The following is a 17,487-nucleotide window of genomic DNA, read 5'->3' on the forward strand; positions in this document are numbered from 1 at the left end:
CGCCACTGATAGAATGCATACTCATTATGCTAGGTCTCCTAGCTCCAACGGAATCCCCAGGAGGTGGACCATATTTATGGTCCTCAGACATAGACCCTGTTATTTGTCGGACCACACATGGGTTCTTTTGGTTTAGTGTATATTCATCCCTGTGATAGTTTTTATGTAATTTGATATCAACAAATTTTGTTTGTATTTATACTACTTAAGATTGTACCTTTTTTGTGAGATTAATCAGTGGATGCCTACAAAGTCCTACTATCCTTGGGGGTTACTGTCCTTTTTCTTTCCCCCTTATTTGTGTTCACTCATTTCATGGGATGTGGCACCACTACATTTTGGATCACGTCTCAATCTTTGTACAGATAGGCCCAGGATGACTTGGGCTCAGAGGAAGTGGAAGGAATGATGATGGCCATCAGCAGAAAGGCACTGAGGGGGAAATATGTGTATTGAAGCTGAATATTACAGCTAACACAGGTTTTATCTATATATTTTATTAGACTTTTTTTAATATGAGGTTCATGGCTAGAGTTCTGCTTTAATAATTCCACATATGTGGAAGTTATTAAAGCAGACTTCACGATGTGTGCCTACAATCAATTTTATATCATAACATTTATACTGACAGCCTTGGCAGAAACAGGAATTTCATTTTGCTTTGTGTTGTCTAAACTACATGTGTTTTCTGATTCTGTGTTCCCCCGCTTCAGAGGGTTTGACAAACTGGACGATAAATGCAAATGGCGGTGATCAATGGGCGGTGGAAGATTTGCCTGGAGGTGAAGGAGTGAATTTTCCAAATCCATCAGTCACAAAATACTTTGTAACCTCTTTTGAGTAAGGCCAATTTTCCTTCATTTATGTCATTAACACAAAAATGCTGTAAACTGTTTTATAGATTTTCATTTTACACTTCTAATGGGACATGGGATGGTTGAACTCCGGGGAAAAAAGCTACAGAATACGTCTCTGCGCTCTGCTACTAATGGCCTGTTTGAGTTGGCAACTGTGTCTCTACTACACTGAAATTCAGACCAGTGTCAGCCGTACCTAGTTATCCTTTGCTGGACTACATAAAGCCTCCCCCTCCTCGTCTCCATCACATAAAGGGGAGCAGACTGTTTTACTTGCCAAATCATAAACAATAGCAGTATTCTCTTCTGAATGGCCCCAAAAGAAACATAAACCTACTCCCAGTCTCCTTCAGTTTTAAAAGTCACATTATTTAGGTGGTGGAATTGCATTTTAGAGATGCTTATATAATAAAGATACACTATATTACCGCAAGTAGTGGGACGCCTGCCTTTACACACACATGAACTTTAATGGCATCCCAGTCTTAGTCCGTAGGGTTCAATATTGAGTTGGCCCACCCTTTGCAACTATAACAGCTTCAACTCTTCTGGGAAGGCTGTCCACAAGGTTTAGGAGTGTGTCTATTGGAATGTTTGACCAATCTTCGACAAGCACATCTGAGAGGTCAGGCACTGATGATGGTCAAGAAGACCTGGCTTGCAGTCTCCACTCTAATTCATCCCAAAGGTGTTCTATCGGGTTGAGGTCAGGACTTTGTGCAGGCCAGTCAAGTTCCTCCACCCTAAACTCGCTCATTCGTGTCTTAATAGACCTTGCTTTGGGCACTGGTGTGCAGTCATATTGAAAAAGGAAGGGGCCATCCCCAAACTGTTCCCACAAAGTTGGGAACATGAAATTGTCCAAAATGTCTTGGTATGCTGATGCCTTAAGAGTTCCCTTCCATGGAACGAAGGGGCCAAGCCCAACCCCTCACCATAATCCCCACTCCACCAAATGATTTGGACCAGTGCACAAAGCAAGGTCCATAAAGACACGGATGAGCGAGTCTCGGCTGGAGGAACTTGACTGGCCTACATTACTTACAAAAAAAATAAATTAAAAAAGGTTTTGTCTTTAGTCCACCTTTCTGACCATGTTTTATGTGCACCCAAAATTTAGGGTGTACTATGAATTAGCCTCAATCGTGGGGTGCTTCTGCCCATAGCATCCTGTACTTTTATGTAAATTGCATGGCTCACCCACACAGCTACTTTATCTACTCAGATAATGCACCTGAGGCTGGGAAATAGTGTGCAGAAACCTAAGCATGGCACCCATGATCCACTGATCGCAGTTGCATGCTTTGCTAATGCAAACAATAACTGGATTTTTGTAAGAACTTACTGTAAAACCCTTTTCTCTGAAGTCCATTGACAGACGCAGCAGCTATGCTCCTTGACCATTGGGTTATGCGCCATCTACAGGAGTAGTACTAGGTACTGAAAAAAATTCACTGACACGCCTACAGGGGCTGTCCCTTCCGGCATAACCCCCCACACACGTAGCAAGCAGTGAAAAAGAAGACACAAACCATCCCCAAACAGAGGTGTGCGTGCTGCATCTGTCAATGGTCTTCAGAGAAAAGGATTTTACGGTAAGTTCTTACAAAAATCCAGTTTTCCCTATCGTCCATTGATAGACGCAACAGCTATGCTTTTTGACCATGGGGATGTCCCAAAGCAGTGTAGGCATGAGGGGTGGGAAGAACACAACCAAAAAAGTTAATGTATTTCCAAAAGGCTAAAACATAGCCAACTGGGTAACAAGCTCAATAAGGAATTACAGGAGCTTACCCAAAAAGACAAAAAATTAACCCCTGAAAGAGGAAAAAACTAGTCTCTTTAAACAGCAGCCTGCAAAACCTTGCGGCCAAAGGAGGCATCTGAAGATGCCAATAAATCTACCTTGTAGAATTTTGTAAACGCATGCACGGACGACCAGGTCGCCACCTTACATACTTGAGTAACAGAGGCCTGATGGCGAAAAGCCCAAGAGGCACTTAGCACCCTAGTAGAATGCGCTTTTACAGGTAAAGGAGGAACCTGATCCTTCAATGAATAGGCCTGAACAACCTTCTGCCTAATCCATCTGGATATAGTCACAGCAGACACAGCCAAACCCTTACGAGATCCCTCAGTAAGGACAAAAAGAGAATCTGATTTCCGAAAGGACAAACCCTGATCGCCCGAACCACATCCAGAGAATGCAATGCATATTCCTTGGGATGCTTTGGATTAGGACAGAGTGAAGGCAAAACAATGCCTTCATTTAAATGGAAATCAGACACCACCTTAGGAAGAAAAGACGGATTAGGTCAGAGAATCACCTCTCTGTGGATGACCAAATAAGGCGAACGACAGGAAAGCGCCGCCGACTCAGACACTATGGGGGCAGAAGTAATGACCACCAAAAAGGCAACCTTCTGAGATAACGAAAGCAGAGAAATGTCTCTAATATTCTCAAAAGGAGACTTTTGAAGAACAGACAAAACCCAATTCAGATCCCACGGAGGCAATGGGGATCTTCACGGAGGAGCCAGATGATGCACCCCTTGAACAAAGGTGCGGATCAAAGGAGTTGCAGCCAACAGATGTTGGAAATATATCGCCAAGGCCGACACCTGGTCCTTTATCGTACCCAAGGCTAACCGTTGCTCAACCTTTTTCTGCAAGAAAGCCAAGACCCTCGCAACCGAAAACAAGTGAGGGTGCAAAGTTTGCGATTCACACCAGGAATATACATCTTCCACATAAGATGATAAACCTTCCTGGAAGTCACTTTTCTAGCCCTCAACAGGGAAGGGATCACAGACTCAGAGAGACCTCTGTCTCTCAGAACCTGACCTTCAACAGCCATGCCGTTAAAGCCAGCGACCGTAAAGCAGGATGGAAGACCGGCCCTTGGGACAGCAGGTCCTCCCTTAGAGGCAGCCCCCAGGGTGGCTTGATGACCTTCTTTACCAGGTCTGTGACAAGGCCAGTCTGGGGCCACCAAAATCATTGGAACATTTTCCACCGCCAGCCTGCGGAGAAATCTCGACAACAGCTGTATCGGAGGGAAGGCATAAATCAGCCGATACCGGCTCCAAGGAGCTACCAATGCATCTGAAGCGGCGGCTAGAGGGTTCTGAGCCCTGGCCACGAACCTTTGCACCTTCCTGTTTAGACAAGATGCAAATAGGTCAACCTCCGGGGTGCCCCGATGGACACACAGGAGACCAAATAACTCCAGATGAAGAGGCCATTCCCCTTGATCCAGAACCTGACAACTCCAATTTTCCACTCCCGGAATGTGAACTGCGGAAAGAGCCGGAACATGTTCCTCGGCCCTTGTCAAAATCTCAGCCACCTCCTGGGCTGCCCGGGCACCCTTGGTGCCCCCTTGATGATTGATGTAGGCCACAGCCATGGCATTGTCTGATTGGATCCGAACCGGGGAACCTCGTAGCTGATTCGTCCAGTGGAGCAGGCAAAGCTTGATTGCTCTGAGTTCTAGAACATTGATTGGTAAGGAAGACTCCTCTGTCGACCAAAGTCCCTGGGCACAGAGATTGTCCAGCACTCCCCCCCCCCCCCACACCAACAGGCTGACATCCGTGGTGACCACCGTCCACAACAGTGGGGAAAGGACTTACCCTGACTCAAGGCGGCGACAGAAGCCACCAAGACAGCGTTGACCTCGTTAGGCGGCTCAAACATATCATACTGTCTAAGGACCATGGATCCTTGTTCCACAAGAATCTCTGTCTGCAGAGGCCTGGAATGAAACTGAGCGAATGTGACCGCCTCAAAGGTCGACACCATCAGACCCAAGGGTCTAATGCATGTTTGTAGAAAGGAGAGATTGTTTTCCATCAGCAATCGGAGCTCCTCTCAGCAGAAGATCGTACAGGTATCCTAGGATCGCAATCCCTCATTTGCGTAGCAATGCCAACACCGGAGCCAAAACTTTTGTGAAGACTCTGAGAGTGAAGGAGAGACCAAAGGGTAAAGTCACAAATTGAAAGTGCTCCTCCGCCACTGCAAAACTGAGATATCTTTGATGTCGATGGAGGCTAGAAAATCCCCCTGATTTAAAGACGCTACTACCTACCGAATGGATTCCATCCAAAACTTCTGCACCCGCACAAAGCGGTTCAGTGACTTGAGGTCCAAAATTGGACCCACCTTGTCCTCTTAAAACCGTTAACAGGTTTGAATAGAAACCTCAAAATCATTCCTGCGGAGGAACCGCCACAACCACTTCTTGTGCTAAGAGGTCCTGCACTGCCTCCCGGAGATCCCGCAAGCAATCTGGAGACAGACGAATATTTGAGGGAAAGAATCTGTCTGCTGGGCGAGACCGAAATTCGATCTTGTACCCTGAACGAATTCGTTTGTGAACCCTTATGTCCTGAATCAAGGATGTCCAGGGTTCCTGAAACCAACGCAGACATCCCCCCCACCCCAGAAACGGGTGAGGTTACCCCTTCATGCAGAAGAGGATTTGTCCGCCGAACCGGACTGGCTAGTCTTGGGCTTAACCGACCAAGTCTTTTTGCTCCCTCCAGAGGCCCTGAACGGTTTACCTTTTTCTTGTGCCCCTGAGGCACAAAAAACTGCCTATGAGCCGTGAAAGAGGGCCCCCGCCTACCACGGGTCACCTTGCCTTTGGAGGATTGGGGAAGAATAGTACTCTTACCCCCCCATTAACCCTTTAATCAACTCATCCAAGGAGTCCCCAAACAGACGTTCACCTAGAAAAGTGAGATCTGTTAAGGCCTTCTTAGAAGCCTGGTCCGCCGACCAGCTCTTCAGCCACACCATGTGGCGTATGGCAATCCCTACCGCTAAAACTTTGGCAACCAGAGGGCCTGCGTCCAAGGCCACATCGCACAGAAACACCAGGGCCTGGGCCATCTGGTCCGTGAGCTCAATCAAAGGGAACCATCTCAGTATTCAAGTTATCCCTTAGAACCTTAACCCATTCCATTACCGTCCGTGATACCAGAACAGACACAAATATCGGTTTTAGTACCGACCCCGCCAAAACATGTAAGTGGCGGGAAAGGGATTCCACCCATCTGTCCACCGGGTCCGTAAACTCCGGGGAATCTTCAACGAGTACCACAGTAGATTTGTTTAACCTGGAAACAGGATGATCCACCCTAGGTGGCACTGTCCAGCGTTTCAAGACCGAGTCAGCAAAGGGATAACGGCGTTTAAAGCGCTTCGGCACCACTAGCACGTGCTTAATGCGCTGCCATTGCTCATTCACAATATCGGGAAAATCCTCAGGACAAGGAAACACCTGACCTGATTTCTGGGCTTTGCGGGAGTATACCTTTGATGCCAGATTTTCCAATGCTGCAGAAAGAGACATCAGGGAATGCGAACCGGATGCACCGGCAGACACATTTAGGGGGTCAGATGGAGAATTAACCGCTTGGGACTCCATTGCAATGTTTTATTAAAAATATGTACTGCCCCTTTAAATCGCGATTGCGATCCACACCGACCGATCGGAATGTAACCGGAGTTATCCTTTAAGCTAATGGCAGGTAGCAGAGTGCGCAGTGAATGCCAAAAAAGCCCCCTAATACTGTACCACCTCAGAGAGGAACCAGCAGCATCTGCAGCATGCAGAACTGAGCACAGGAAGTGTCTCACAGTAAATTACATCAAGCACAAGAGGCCGAACTGCCTGTGTAGCTCCAAACTACACCAAAATGGTGCCAATGCAAAGGTATAGGAAGCCCAGGGAAAATGGTCGCTGCATCTCACACATGGGGAGCCGATGTCCACACTTAGGATGGTGGCCGAAAATGCTGCCACGCAGTCAGGACCCAGACAAGAGGCCACACCAGGGACTCATCAAAAAGACCCCACAGGATAAGGTAACACTGTACACCCCCCAGGGCGCCAGGCGCTGACATATAGCGCCCCCAGAACAGGAGCACTGAGGGCAGGGGGAATCCTGACAGGCCAGAGGGATCTTTTAGGACACTGGGATCCTACTATCCCCAGGAGTGGGCCCACATCTCCCGGCCCCCCCCCAGAGGCCACTAGGGACATGGGGGGTACAGTTTACTCACCATACCATGGACCGGGTGGGCTCCGCTCCAGACAGACCACCCCCCACCCTGAAAGGGGGTGCTGTCAGCCGAAGGGTACGCTGCGACTCAGGGCATTCCAGGTCGATGCGTCTCGGTGAAACGTTCAACTCGCAGGCTCGTCCTTAGCCACAGGGGCACTGTCGTGGCGAGGCCTGGTTGGACCATAACCTGCTCACGCTCATTGGCCAGGCTGGGAGACCGTAAGGATCTATATTATCCAGTGTGAAACCTCAGCTGACTGTCGCTTGTAGTTCACCAGGAGGATACCCCTGACACTAGCTAGCGATAGTGAGTAAAAAGATAAATAAACAGAAATATTCTTAAAAGAATAAAAAACTGAGACCGAAGTCCCAGCAGGAAACCTAGGTCCTACTCCTTCACTAGGCAGCAAGAAACTAGCTTGTGGCAGAGTGTGTGTGGGGTTATGCCAGAAAGGACAGCCCCTGTAGGCGTCCCTATGGTCAAAAAGCATAGCTACTGCGTCTATCAATGGACGATAGGGAAAACTGGATTTTTGTAAGAACTTACCGTAAACTCCTTTTCTCTGAAGACCATTGACAGATGCAGCACCCACCCCTCTGTTTGGGGATGGTTTGTGTCTTCCTTTTCACTGCTTGCTACGTGTAAGGGGGGTTATGCTGGAAGGGACAGCCCCTGTAGGCGTGTCAGTGAATTTTTTTCAGTACCTAGTACTACTCCTGTAGATGGCGCATAACCCAATGGTCAAGAAGCATAGCTGCTGCGTCTCACAATGGATGATAGAGAAAATGCACTTTTTTTTCTTTTTATTAGGGTTATTTTTTTACAAATGGGGGGGGGGGGGGGGGTATGCATTGATCTGCCGGCCAGCACAAGTCCAAGTTATCTTTTTTTTTTTTAAGGTTTACAACTAGGACATTTCCTCTGATGGATTTGGGGGAGCGCAACCGGGTGTGAAAGGATACGTTTTTGGAAGAAGGCTTTACATATAGATCATGTTGTATATGATTTCCTTGAGGTCCTAAATAAAGAAAATAAACAAAAATCTTTTGATCTTTGCAGGACCTGCACAAAGTCCCAGATTATTGACCTAAAACAAGAGGGGTTCTGTACTGAGACTTTGGACAAAACTCAACCAGCCATTATCGTCACAGACTGGTAAGTGTAATTTATAAGCTGGTCTCAATCTATGGAATATCTCACATGTGATTGGTGGAGGGAGAGTTGTAGGATGAATCTTGTACCTGTGCAGAGCAAATGGGAATTGTGATTTAGCTGCTTTATAGATACTGTGGGGGAGATGGAGCATTCAGAATCTGGTGCATCTGTGCATGGCAGCCAATCGGCTTCTAACTTCGGCTTGTTCAATTAAGCTTTGACTATAAAACCTGGAAGCTGATTGGTTTCTATGCAGAGCTGCACCAGATTTTGCACACTCCAGCTTTAGTAAATCTCCCCCTGTATGTCCTGATTAAGGAGGAGCTAAGGTTCTCCCCTTTTCTCTTTTACATAAGAGGTAGGTGTTTTATAGTTCACAGAGTTAGCTGGGTAAGAGTCAGTCATATTTAACAGACCAAAGGGAGCATAAAAGGGAAGTTCTTAGTTAGAGTTTACATACACTTTAATAATAAAGAATCTATTTATATTTAAAAAAAAGAAACTGCATTGCAAATGTTTCATCATTTGCTCAAACAGAACAAAAGAATGTAATGTTTGGAGCACAGTATATATAGTTACATAGTCTGGTTGAAAAAAGACACAACCCATCTAGTTCAACCAATAGAAGGAAAAACAAATTATACAGTATATACAGTATCTCACAAAAGTGAGTACACCCCTCACATTTTTGCAAATATTTTATTATATCTTTTAATTTTCACAGTCGTTAACCACTTGCCGACCGCCGCACGACTATCTACGGCGGCGGTCAGCCCCTCACAGGCAAAGTGACGTAGGTCTACGTCGCTCGCCTGTGAGGGTTTAGGGAGCGAGCGCGCGCCGCCGGAGGCGCGCTCCCGCTCCCGCGTGGTCACGGACCCCCCCGCGCGCGTGACCGGCGGACCCGATCGCCGCCGGCCACTCTGCGATCGGCGGGGGAGAGGGAGATAGTCAGGCAGCTTGTGTAAACAAGCTGCCTGTCATTCTCCTCTCTGTATGAGAGCTGATCACATGGATCTACTATGTAGATCCATTGATCACTCTGCATACAGTTGAAGCCACAGCCAATCACAGTTAGAATCACGCCCCTAGGGACACACACAGCCCCTCCCTCTCAAATAAAGTTAACCCCTTCACTACCAGTGCATTTTTACAGTAACAGTGCATATGTATAGCACTGATTACTGTAGAAATGTCACTGGTAACCCCAAAAGTGTCAAAAATGTCAGTCAAGGGTCCGATCTGTCCGCCGCAATGTCGCAGTACCGCAAAAAAAATCGCAGATCGCCGCCATTACGCGTTAAAAAAAAAAACAACAAAAATGACAAAAATCTTTCCCTTTGTTAGTAAACGCAATAACTTTTGCGCAAACCAATCAAAATACGCTTTTTGCGATTTTTTTTACCAAACATAGGTAGCATAAAACAAATTGGCCGAAAATATTAAAAAATTTTGATTTTTACATTTTTTTTTGGGGGAATTTCATATAAAAAAAAGGGAAAAATATTGCTATTTTTGCAAAATTTACGCTCTTTTTTTGTTTATAGCGCGTGATCAAAAAATCGCACAGGTGATCAAATACCACCAAAAGAAAGCTCTGTTTGTGGGAAAAAAAGGACGCCAAATTCGTTTCGGTACAGCGTCGCACGACCGCGCAATTGTCCGTTAAAGTCACGCAGTGCCGAATCGCAAAATGCCCTCTGGTCGTTTAGCAGCCAAATCCTCCGGGGCTTAAGTGGTTAATGTTTATTCCGCTGGCAACAAAAGTGAGTACATCCCTAAGTGAAAATGTCCAAAGTTGGCTCAAAGTGTCAATATTTTGTGTGGCCACCATTATTTTCCAGCACTGCCTAAACCCTCTTGGGCATGGACTTCACCACAGCTTTACAGGTTGTCACTGGAGTCCTCTTTGAGTTCTCCATGACAACATCACTGAGCTGGTGGATGTTAGAGACCTTGCGCTCCTCCTCCTTCCGTTTGAGGATGTCACAGTACATGTTGGCATTCATGGTTCCCTCAGTGAACTGTAGCTCCCCAGTGCCGGCAGTATTCATACAGCCCCAGACAGTGACACTCCAGCCACCATGCTTGACTGTAGGCAAAACACACTTGTTTTTGTACTCTCACCTGGTTGTCGCCACACAAGCTGGACACCATCTGAACCAAATAAGTTTATCTTGGTCTCATCAGACCACAGGACATGGTTCCAGTAATCCATGTCCTTAGTCTTCTTGCCTTCAGCAAACTGTTTGCGGGCTTACTTGTGCATCGTCTTGTGAAGAGGCTTCCTTCTGGAATGACAGCCATGCAGACCAATTCGATGCAGTGTGCGGCGTATGGTCTGAGCACTGACAAATTTACACTGTTATACAAGCTGTACACACACTACTTTACATTGTAGCAAAGTGTCATTTCTTCAGTGTTGTCACATGAAAAGATATAAAAAAATATTTACAAAAATGTGAGGGGTGTACTCACTTTTGTAAGATACCGTGTATGTGTATATATATATATATATATATATATATATATATATAATCCTATACCCACGGTTGATCCAGAGGAAGGAAAAAAAAAACCACAATAAAACATTAAAACATGATCCAATTTGCTCCGGCAGAAGAAAAAATTCCTTCCTGGTCCCCCAAGAGGCAATCGGATATTCCCTGTATCAACTTTACCTATAAATGTTAGTACCCAGTTATATTATGTACACCTAGGAAATGTTTCAGGGCTTTTTTACAACAATTTACAATCTACTGAGCTGGCCAGAACCAGCTCTTCAGGAAATCTATTCCACATTTTTACAGCTCTTACTATGAAGAAACCTTTCTGTATTATGAGCTAAAATATCTTTTTCTCCTGATGTAAAGAGTGCCCCCTTGTCCTCTGTGATGACCTTAAAGTGAATGCCTCAATGCCAAGTTCACTATATGAACCCCTTATGTATTTATACATGTTGATCATATCCCCCCTTAATCTCCTCTTCTCAAGAGAGAATAAATTCAGTTCCTCTAATCCACATGTATCAAACACAAGGCATGTGGCCCTCGCACCTCTCCTGCAGCTGTGGCACCCCCCTCATTTCTGCTCCTACCTTGTCTCAGCAGTCGGCAGCAGAGAGGAGGATAGAACTCCTCCACCAGATCCTGCGCTTCTCCAGGCAGCAGCAGAGAGGTTCGTCTCTGCCCACAACCCCCCTCTCAGCAGTTGGCAGCAGAGAGGAGGACAGGACTCCTCCTGCAGATCCTGTGCCTCTGTGCAGGCACCACCCCCTGGTCTCTGCCTCCCCTGGGGTCAGCATTCAGCAGACTCCAACAGCTGACTCTAGCTCTCCTTGGGTCCTCCTCCAGACCCTGCACTTTCTGCTTCCCAGCTCCACTCCAGCTTCTTCCTGGCAGCAGCAGAAGGTAAGGGAGGTGCACTGTGATGTAAGGAAGGGTGGGGGGTCTCTTGACTTCTGATGGGGGGGAGGCTTGCTCTGGACATCTAGTCTTACAGATACAACCAGCCCTTTGAGAGCAACCATAACTCTGAGGCGGCCCTCAATGAAATTGAGTTTTACACCCCTGCTCCAACCTTTCCTCATAGCTGAGCTCCTCCATGCCTCTTATCAGATTGGTTTCTCTTCCCTGCACTTTCTCCAGTTCCCCGATATCCTTTTTGTGAACTGGTGCCCAAAACTGAACTGCATATTCCAGATGAGGTCTTTCTAATGATTTGTACAGGTGAGGATCTATCTCTCTCTCTGTAGTCCATGCCTCTCTTAATACAGGAAAGGACTTTGCTTGCTTTGGAAACCACAGCTTGGCATTGCATGCTATTATTAAGCTTATGATTTACCAAAACCCCCAGATCCTTCTCCGCTATTTATTCCCCCAGTTCTACTCCACCTAGTATGTATAATGCATGCATATTCTTAGCCCCCAAGTATATAACTTTACATTTATCAACATTAAACCTCCTTTGCCACATAGTTGCCCAATGAAACAGTGCACTGAGTTCAGCTTGTAAGTTGGAGACATCCTGTAAGGAAGTTATTCCACTGCAAAGCTTGGTGTCATCTGCAAAGACTGAAATGGTAGTTTTAATCCCAGACCCTATATCATTTATAAATATATTCAAAAGTAAGGGTCCCAACACTAAACCTTGGGGTACACCACTGATAACCTTAGACCATTCAGAGTATGTATTTTCAGTTTCTATTTGTTGCCTTTTTGCCAGGTGAATGTAACATTCAATGATAAGTGAAAAATAGCCACAAGAACATTCAGCCATGAGAGTTACATAGTTACATAGTAGTTGAGGTTGAATAAAGACATCAGTCCATCCACTTCAACTTGTACAGGTGTGTGTGTGTGTCAGTGGCCTGATCATTTTCCATAACCCTGAATGTTGTGATCTGTGAGATGCACGTCCAAGAGTCTTGTAAAAGTAGCCATATTCCCCACAGCTACCACCAATTGTGGAAGAGAGTTCCACATTCTCACAGCCCTTACAGTGAAGAACCCCTTATGCAGTTTAAGGTTAAACCGCCTCTCCTCTAATCTCATTGTGTGGCCACGTGTCTTCTTACACTCCTTAAAACTAAAACGCTTTTTACCTATGCTGGGATCGCCATTGAGTTATTTGTAAATCGCTATCATGTCCCCTCTCAAGTGTCTCCTCTCCAAGGAGAAAAAATTAAGCGCTTGTAATCGATCCTTATAATTAAGGTCCTCCAATCCCCTTATTAGTTTAGCTGCCCCTCTTTGGACTATTTCCAGTTCCAGCACATCCTTTCTGAGGATTGGTTACCAGAACTGGACAGAATACTCCAGATGCGGTCGGACCAGAGTTTTATAAAGTGGTAGGATTATAGTTTTATCTCTGGAATATATCCCCTTCCTTATGCATGCTAATATTCTGCCGGCTTTGGCAGCTGCAGCTTGACATTGCATGCTATTTCTAGTCTATCTTCTATTAGAACCCCCAAATCCTTCTTCATTCTGGATTCCCCCAGAGGTTCCCCCCCTAGAGAATAATTTTTGTTTATGTTTTGTGCCCACAAGTGTAATACCTTACACTTCTCGACGTTAAATCTCATTTGCCATGTAGTTGCCCACACTGTTATTTTGTTCGGGTCATTCTGTATAATTTCTATATCTTGATGAGAAGTGATTGCCCTGCATATCTTTGTGTCATCCACGAAAACTGAGATTAAGCTCCCGATTCCGTCCTCTATGTCATTAATGAATAAATTAATTAAAATTGGTCCCAGTACTGAGCCTTGAAGGACCCCACTTACCACTCCAGACCAGTCTGAGTATGCGTTATTCATCAGTCACCACCCTTTGGACATGTACATGTAACCAGTTTTCTATCCAAGAACAAACCTTGAGGTCAATGCCCGCAGACCTTAGCTTGTAGATCAAGCGTTTATGGGGAACAAGGTCGAATGCCTTAGCGAAATCCAGGTACACCACATCCACAGGTCTCCCCCTATCTAGCTCCCAGCTCATCTCCTCGTAAAATGTTAACAGATTGGTTTGGCAAGAACATCCTTTTGTGAACCCATGCTGATTACTGCTGATGATACTGTTGTCCTTAGCAAATTCTTGGATATAGTCCCTTATCATCCCTTCCAGTAATTTACATACAATTGATGTCAGGCTGACCAGTCTATAGTTTCCCGGAATATCCCTCCTCCCTATTTTGAACATTAGCTTTTCTTCAGTCACCTGGTACAGTTCCTGTCAATATACTGTCTGTGAGGATTAGGAACAACGGTCTAGATATAACCCTACTGAGTTCCTTAACGTTAAAGAACATTCACCAATAGAAAAAATAGAGCAGAACGGCCGATTTTCCGTCAGTCAGTACAGATTTCGGCAGACAAAAATCAGATGAGCAAGACTGGGCATGCTCAGAGAAGAAAAAACACATGGAAAGTAAACCAGCACATGACATCACTTCTGAAGTTGGTTTTTGTTGGCCGAGAAAATTCGTGTGCAGTCTAGGCACATTCCAACCAACACATTCCATTCCACAACACTGGACAAAAGACGGCCGATCGGTCGGCCAACAAACGTTGTGTGTGTACGAGGCTTTACAAAATTGTGCTTAGGCATTTAGATTTAGGTGCAAAAGGGTTAAAAGTTTGATAAAAAAATAGTACCTAAGCTGTAATCTACTTATATTACTCTAAATTGAGGTAACGCCCTATGAAACTTTTTTCCCCTCAGGTATGCGGCTAGGAAGGACTGTAGCTGCCAGTATGAGTTGTGTGTCGAGCTGCTTTCTGAAGACAAGAAAGTCCTACAGAAGTTTCAACCAGAACTGGTGTCCATACCGCAATTTAGTGACGGCCAATGGCAATATGTAATATTCCAATTGCAATTCCTTACAAATCCGCAATAATGTTGCTTTACCTAAAGAGTTGCTGATGACATTTGACACATCAATATTTGTAAAATCTCATGTTTGAACAGAAATCCAGATATATTGACACCACTCATAGCAACCCTTTCCTCCATTGCAGCATTCAGTCTCTTTGGTGTGAACACTTTTGGGAGGGCGGGATGCCTGTGTCCCCTACTCTGACCCCTGACATTCAAAGACAGGGTTTATTTTTAACTTGGCAACTCTGACATAGAATGTTCTAGATGAGCTGAAACCTTTCACACACAAAGTCCTGACAACCTTATAACATTTCCTATAAACTTTACCCCTTTTCTACATCCATTTTGTGTGTAGCAACCCTTGACCACTTGCCGACTGCCTAACGTACATTTACTGATGTGGCTCTATTGCGCAAAATCCAAGACCTATATGGCATTTACATGTGTTACAGCCACTAGATGGTATGTGCGCGCTGCCGGAGGCTCCATCGCACGCTGATTGGACAGAGGGGGACCAATCAGTGGATCAGGTGGACCCGATGTCCGCCGGCCACCCGCGATCATTCCCAAAACAAGCAGAACGGCGATCTGCCTATGTAAACAAGGCAGACCACCGTTCTGACAGGGGAGAAGATAGAGATCTTGTGTTCCTGCTAAGCAGGAACCCAGATCTTAGTCTTCCTGCAATCAGAGCACCTCCCCTACACAGTTAGCAAGCACTCCCTAGGAGCACACTTAACCTTTGGATCGCCCCTGATGTTAACCCCTTCCCTGCCAGTGTCATTAGTACAGTAACAGCGCATATTTTTTAGCACTGATTACTGTAGTAATGTCACTGGTCCCCAAAAAAGTGTCAAAAGTGTCAGTTAGGTGTCCTATTTGTCCACAGCAATGTCGCAGACCCGCTACATATCGTTGATCACCCCCAATATTATAAAACAAAAAAAATGCCTTAAAAATATCCCATAATTTGCAGATGCTAAGGCTACGTTCACATGTTAGCGTAACGGTTCGCGGCAGAATCACCGCGATTCTGCCCGCGATCCGGAAATCATTGCAAATCGTGGGACGCCTGGTCATTAAGGGGGTAAAACCTTCTGGGGCTCAAGTGGTTGATTAAATTTTATGTTAAGATTTTTCTACTTTCTCTTCCCCTTTTAGAAAACACACACATTCAATAACTATGGACCAGGAGTGCGCTATATATCTTTCCAGCATGGCGGGAAGGACACGAAGTTCTGGAAGGGCTGGTACGGAGTGCGAGTCACCAACAGCAGCGTCACTATAGACATTTAGGATCCAACTGCGTGAATGTGACATGTTTTCATTTTCCCTTCTAGTGTGGAAGGGCACTGCTAACCTGAAAATTTAATATGCAGTTATCTCTGAATTGTAATTCAAAGCAAATATGAAACATTACTATGTCATTGTTCTGGAACCCCAAAGTGTCAATAAAACATGACTCTCATCCTCAGACGTATTTATTCTACATATAAATCTAATGGACAATATATTTGGCTTACTCAACAACCAGTTGAAGTGAAGCTCTCAGTGAAACCTCTAGTACCTATAGTCACTAAGCTCAATCTGTGTTGAGGAGGATGTTAACATGCATCCATTTATTATGAAAGGGCTGCCAATGAATGACAACAACGCAAAAAAATGCAAGACTCCTGACAGGGACTAGCGTACTCACTATGGCCTGCCCAGCCGAAACCCGGCAGACCCCGTTCTCTGGGAGGACTGTCGAAACAGCCCACCCCAAGTACTAGGTGGGGCTCCCCCGAAGGGAGACCCCAAGAGAGAGGGTGAACTAAGCCAGAAGGCCATATCCACCCCCTCCCAAGACTTTCAAGGTAAAACCTTGACAGGCTCCTCGGCCAGGAATAAAAAATTCACCTGGGCCCGGCCAAAAGGCTCGTCCCAGGAGATAGGTGTAAAAAAAGTGTGTGTGGTGTAGTGACCAAGGTGCCAAAAACTCAAGGTGAGCTCCCCCACCAGTGAAAATTACGGCACCCGTGGGCTGCCACCCCAGGGGCACATACAGTACACCACGGGCTTCTTTCAGTCCCAGCCTTCGGCCAGACCAGCGTAGCCCATCCCTACCAGGAGGCATCGGAACTTAGCCATCACCATTCCTTACCAATTGCATCCAGGAGCAGTACTAGCCGGGAATTGGCGAAACCGGCTTTCTCGCTCCCTTCAAACTGATAGGGGCGGATCCCATTCAAATCAGGAGGCAACGGACTCTTCCAGCATTCTCTGACAGTACCTACTTCCCGGCCCCCCAGTTACGTCCAGGGCTCCGGTTCATTTTAGTCCCTGCTGATACTAACCTTCCAGGTCAATACCAACTGATAAGAACAGATACTACACTTGATCTTAGCCAAAAGGCTAGAAATTAGGTTTTTTTTTTGTTTTTTTTCTTTTAAAGCCCGAGGTGTGTGAACACACTCAGACTATCACCTGGTGCATAAAAAAGTGCACACACACAAACGTGAAGAACACAAAAAGTGACCTTGATCCCCCGGGGCGCAAGACTCCTGACAGGGACTGAGATACTTCCATGGTCTGCCCGGCCGAAAACCAGGCAAACCCCGTTCTCTGGGAGTGCTGTCGAAACAGCCCACCCCAAGTACTAGGTGGGGCTCCCCCGAAGGGAGACCCCATGAGAGAGGGTGAATTAAGCCAGAAGGCCATATCCACCCCCTCCCAAGACTTTCAAGGCAGGCCCGAGGATCCACACCCTACTCATCATATGGAAGAAAAAGGTGAAAGTGAAGTGAGACTACAACAAAGAAAACACACACAAACAAAAAAGTGGGGAAAAGGAAGTGAGGAAAGTGCTTAGTGCCATAGTGAGGTACCACGGCAGGCCTTCCGGCCAGGAATAAAAAATTCCTCTGGTCCGAGCCAAAAGGCCTGTCCCAAGAGGCAGGTATGAAAAAAGTGTGTATGGTGCAGTGACCAAGGTGCTGAAAAACTAAAGGCGAGCTGCCCCTCACCAGTGAGAATTAA

General features: G+C 45.9%; 1 protein-coding gene across 1 annotated transcript in view; it reads left to right on the top strand.

Annotated features, from left to right (window-relative positions):
* LOC309557644 (F-box only protein 44-like) overlaps positions 1-15,765 on the top strand; it is a gene marked incomplete at both ends in the record, with an annotated part of 100,665 nt that extends 84,900 nt beyond the window's left edge. The window contains 4 exons of the mRNA XM_082260435.1: positions 714-840; positions 7,994-8,089; positions 14,314-14,449; positions 15,631-15,765. Coding sequence (XP_082116561.1) covers positions 714-840; positions 7,994-8,089; positions 14,314-14,449; positions 15,631-15,765 — 494 coding nt within the window. The remainder of the gene's footprint in view (positions 1-713; positions 841-7,993; positions 8,090-14,313; positions 14,450-15,630) is intronic.
* Between the last annotated feature and the right edge of the window lie 1,722 nt (positions 15,766-17,487).

The sequence above is a fragment of the Pelophylax lessonae genome (assembly GCF_965119305.1).
Source record: "Pelophylax lessonae genome assembly, chromosome: 6".
In the NCBI taxonomy this organism is placed as follows: Eukaryota; Metazoa; Chordata; class Amphibia; order Anura; family Ranidae; genus Pelophylax; species Pelophylax lessonae.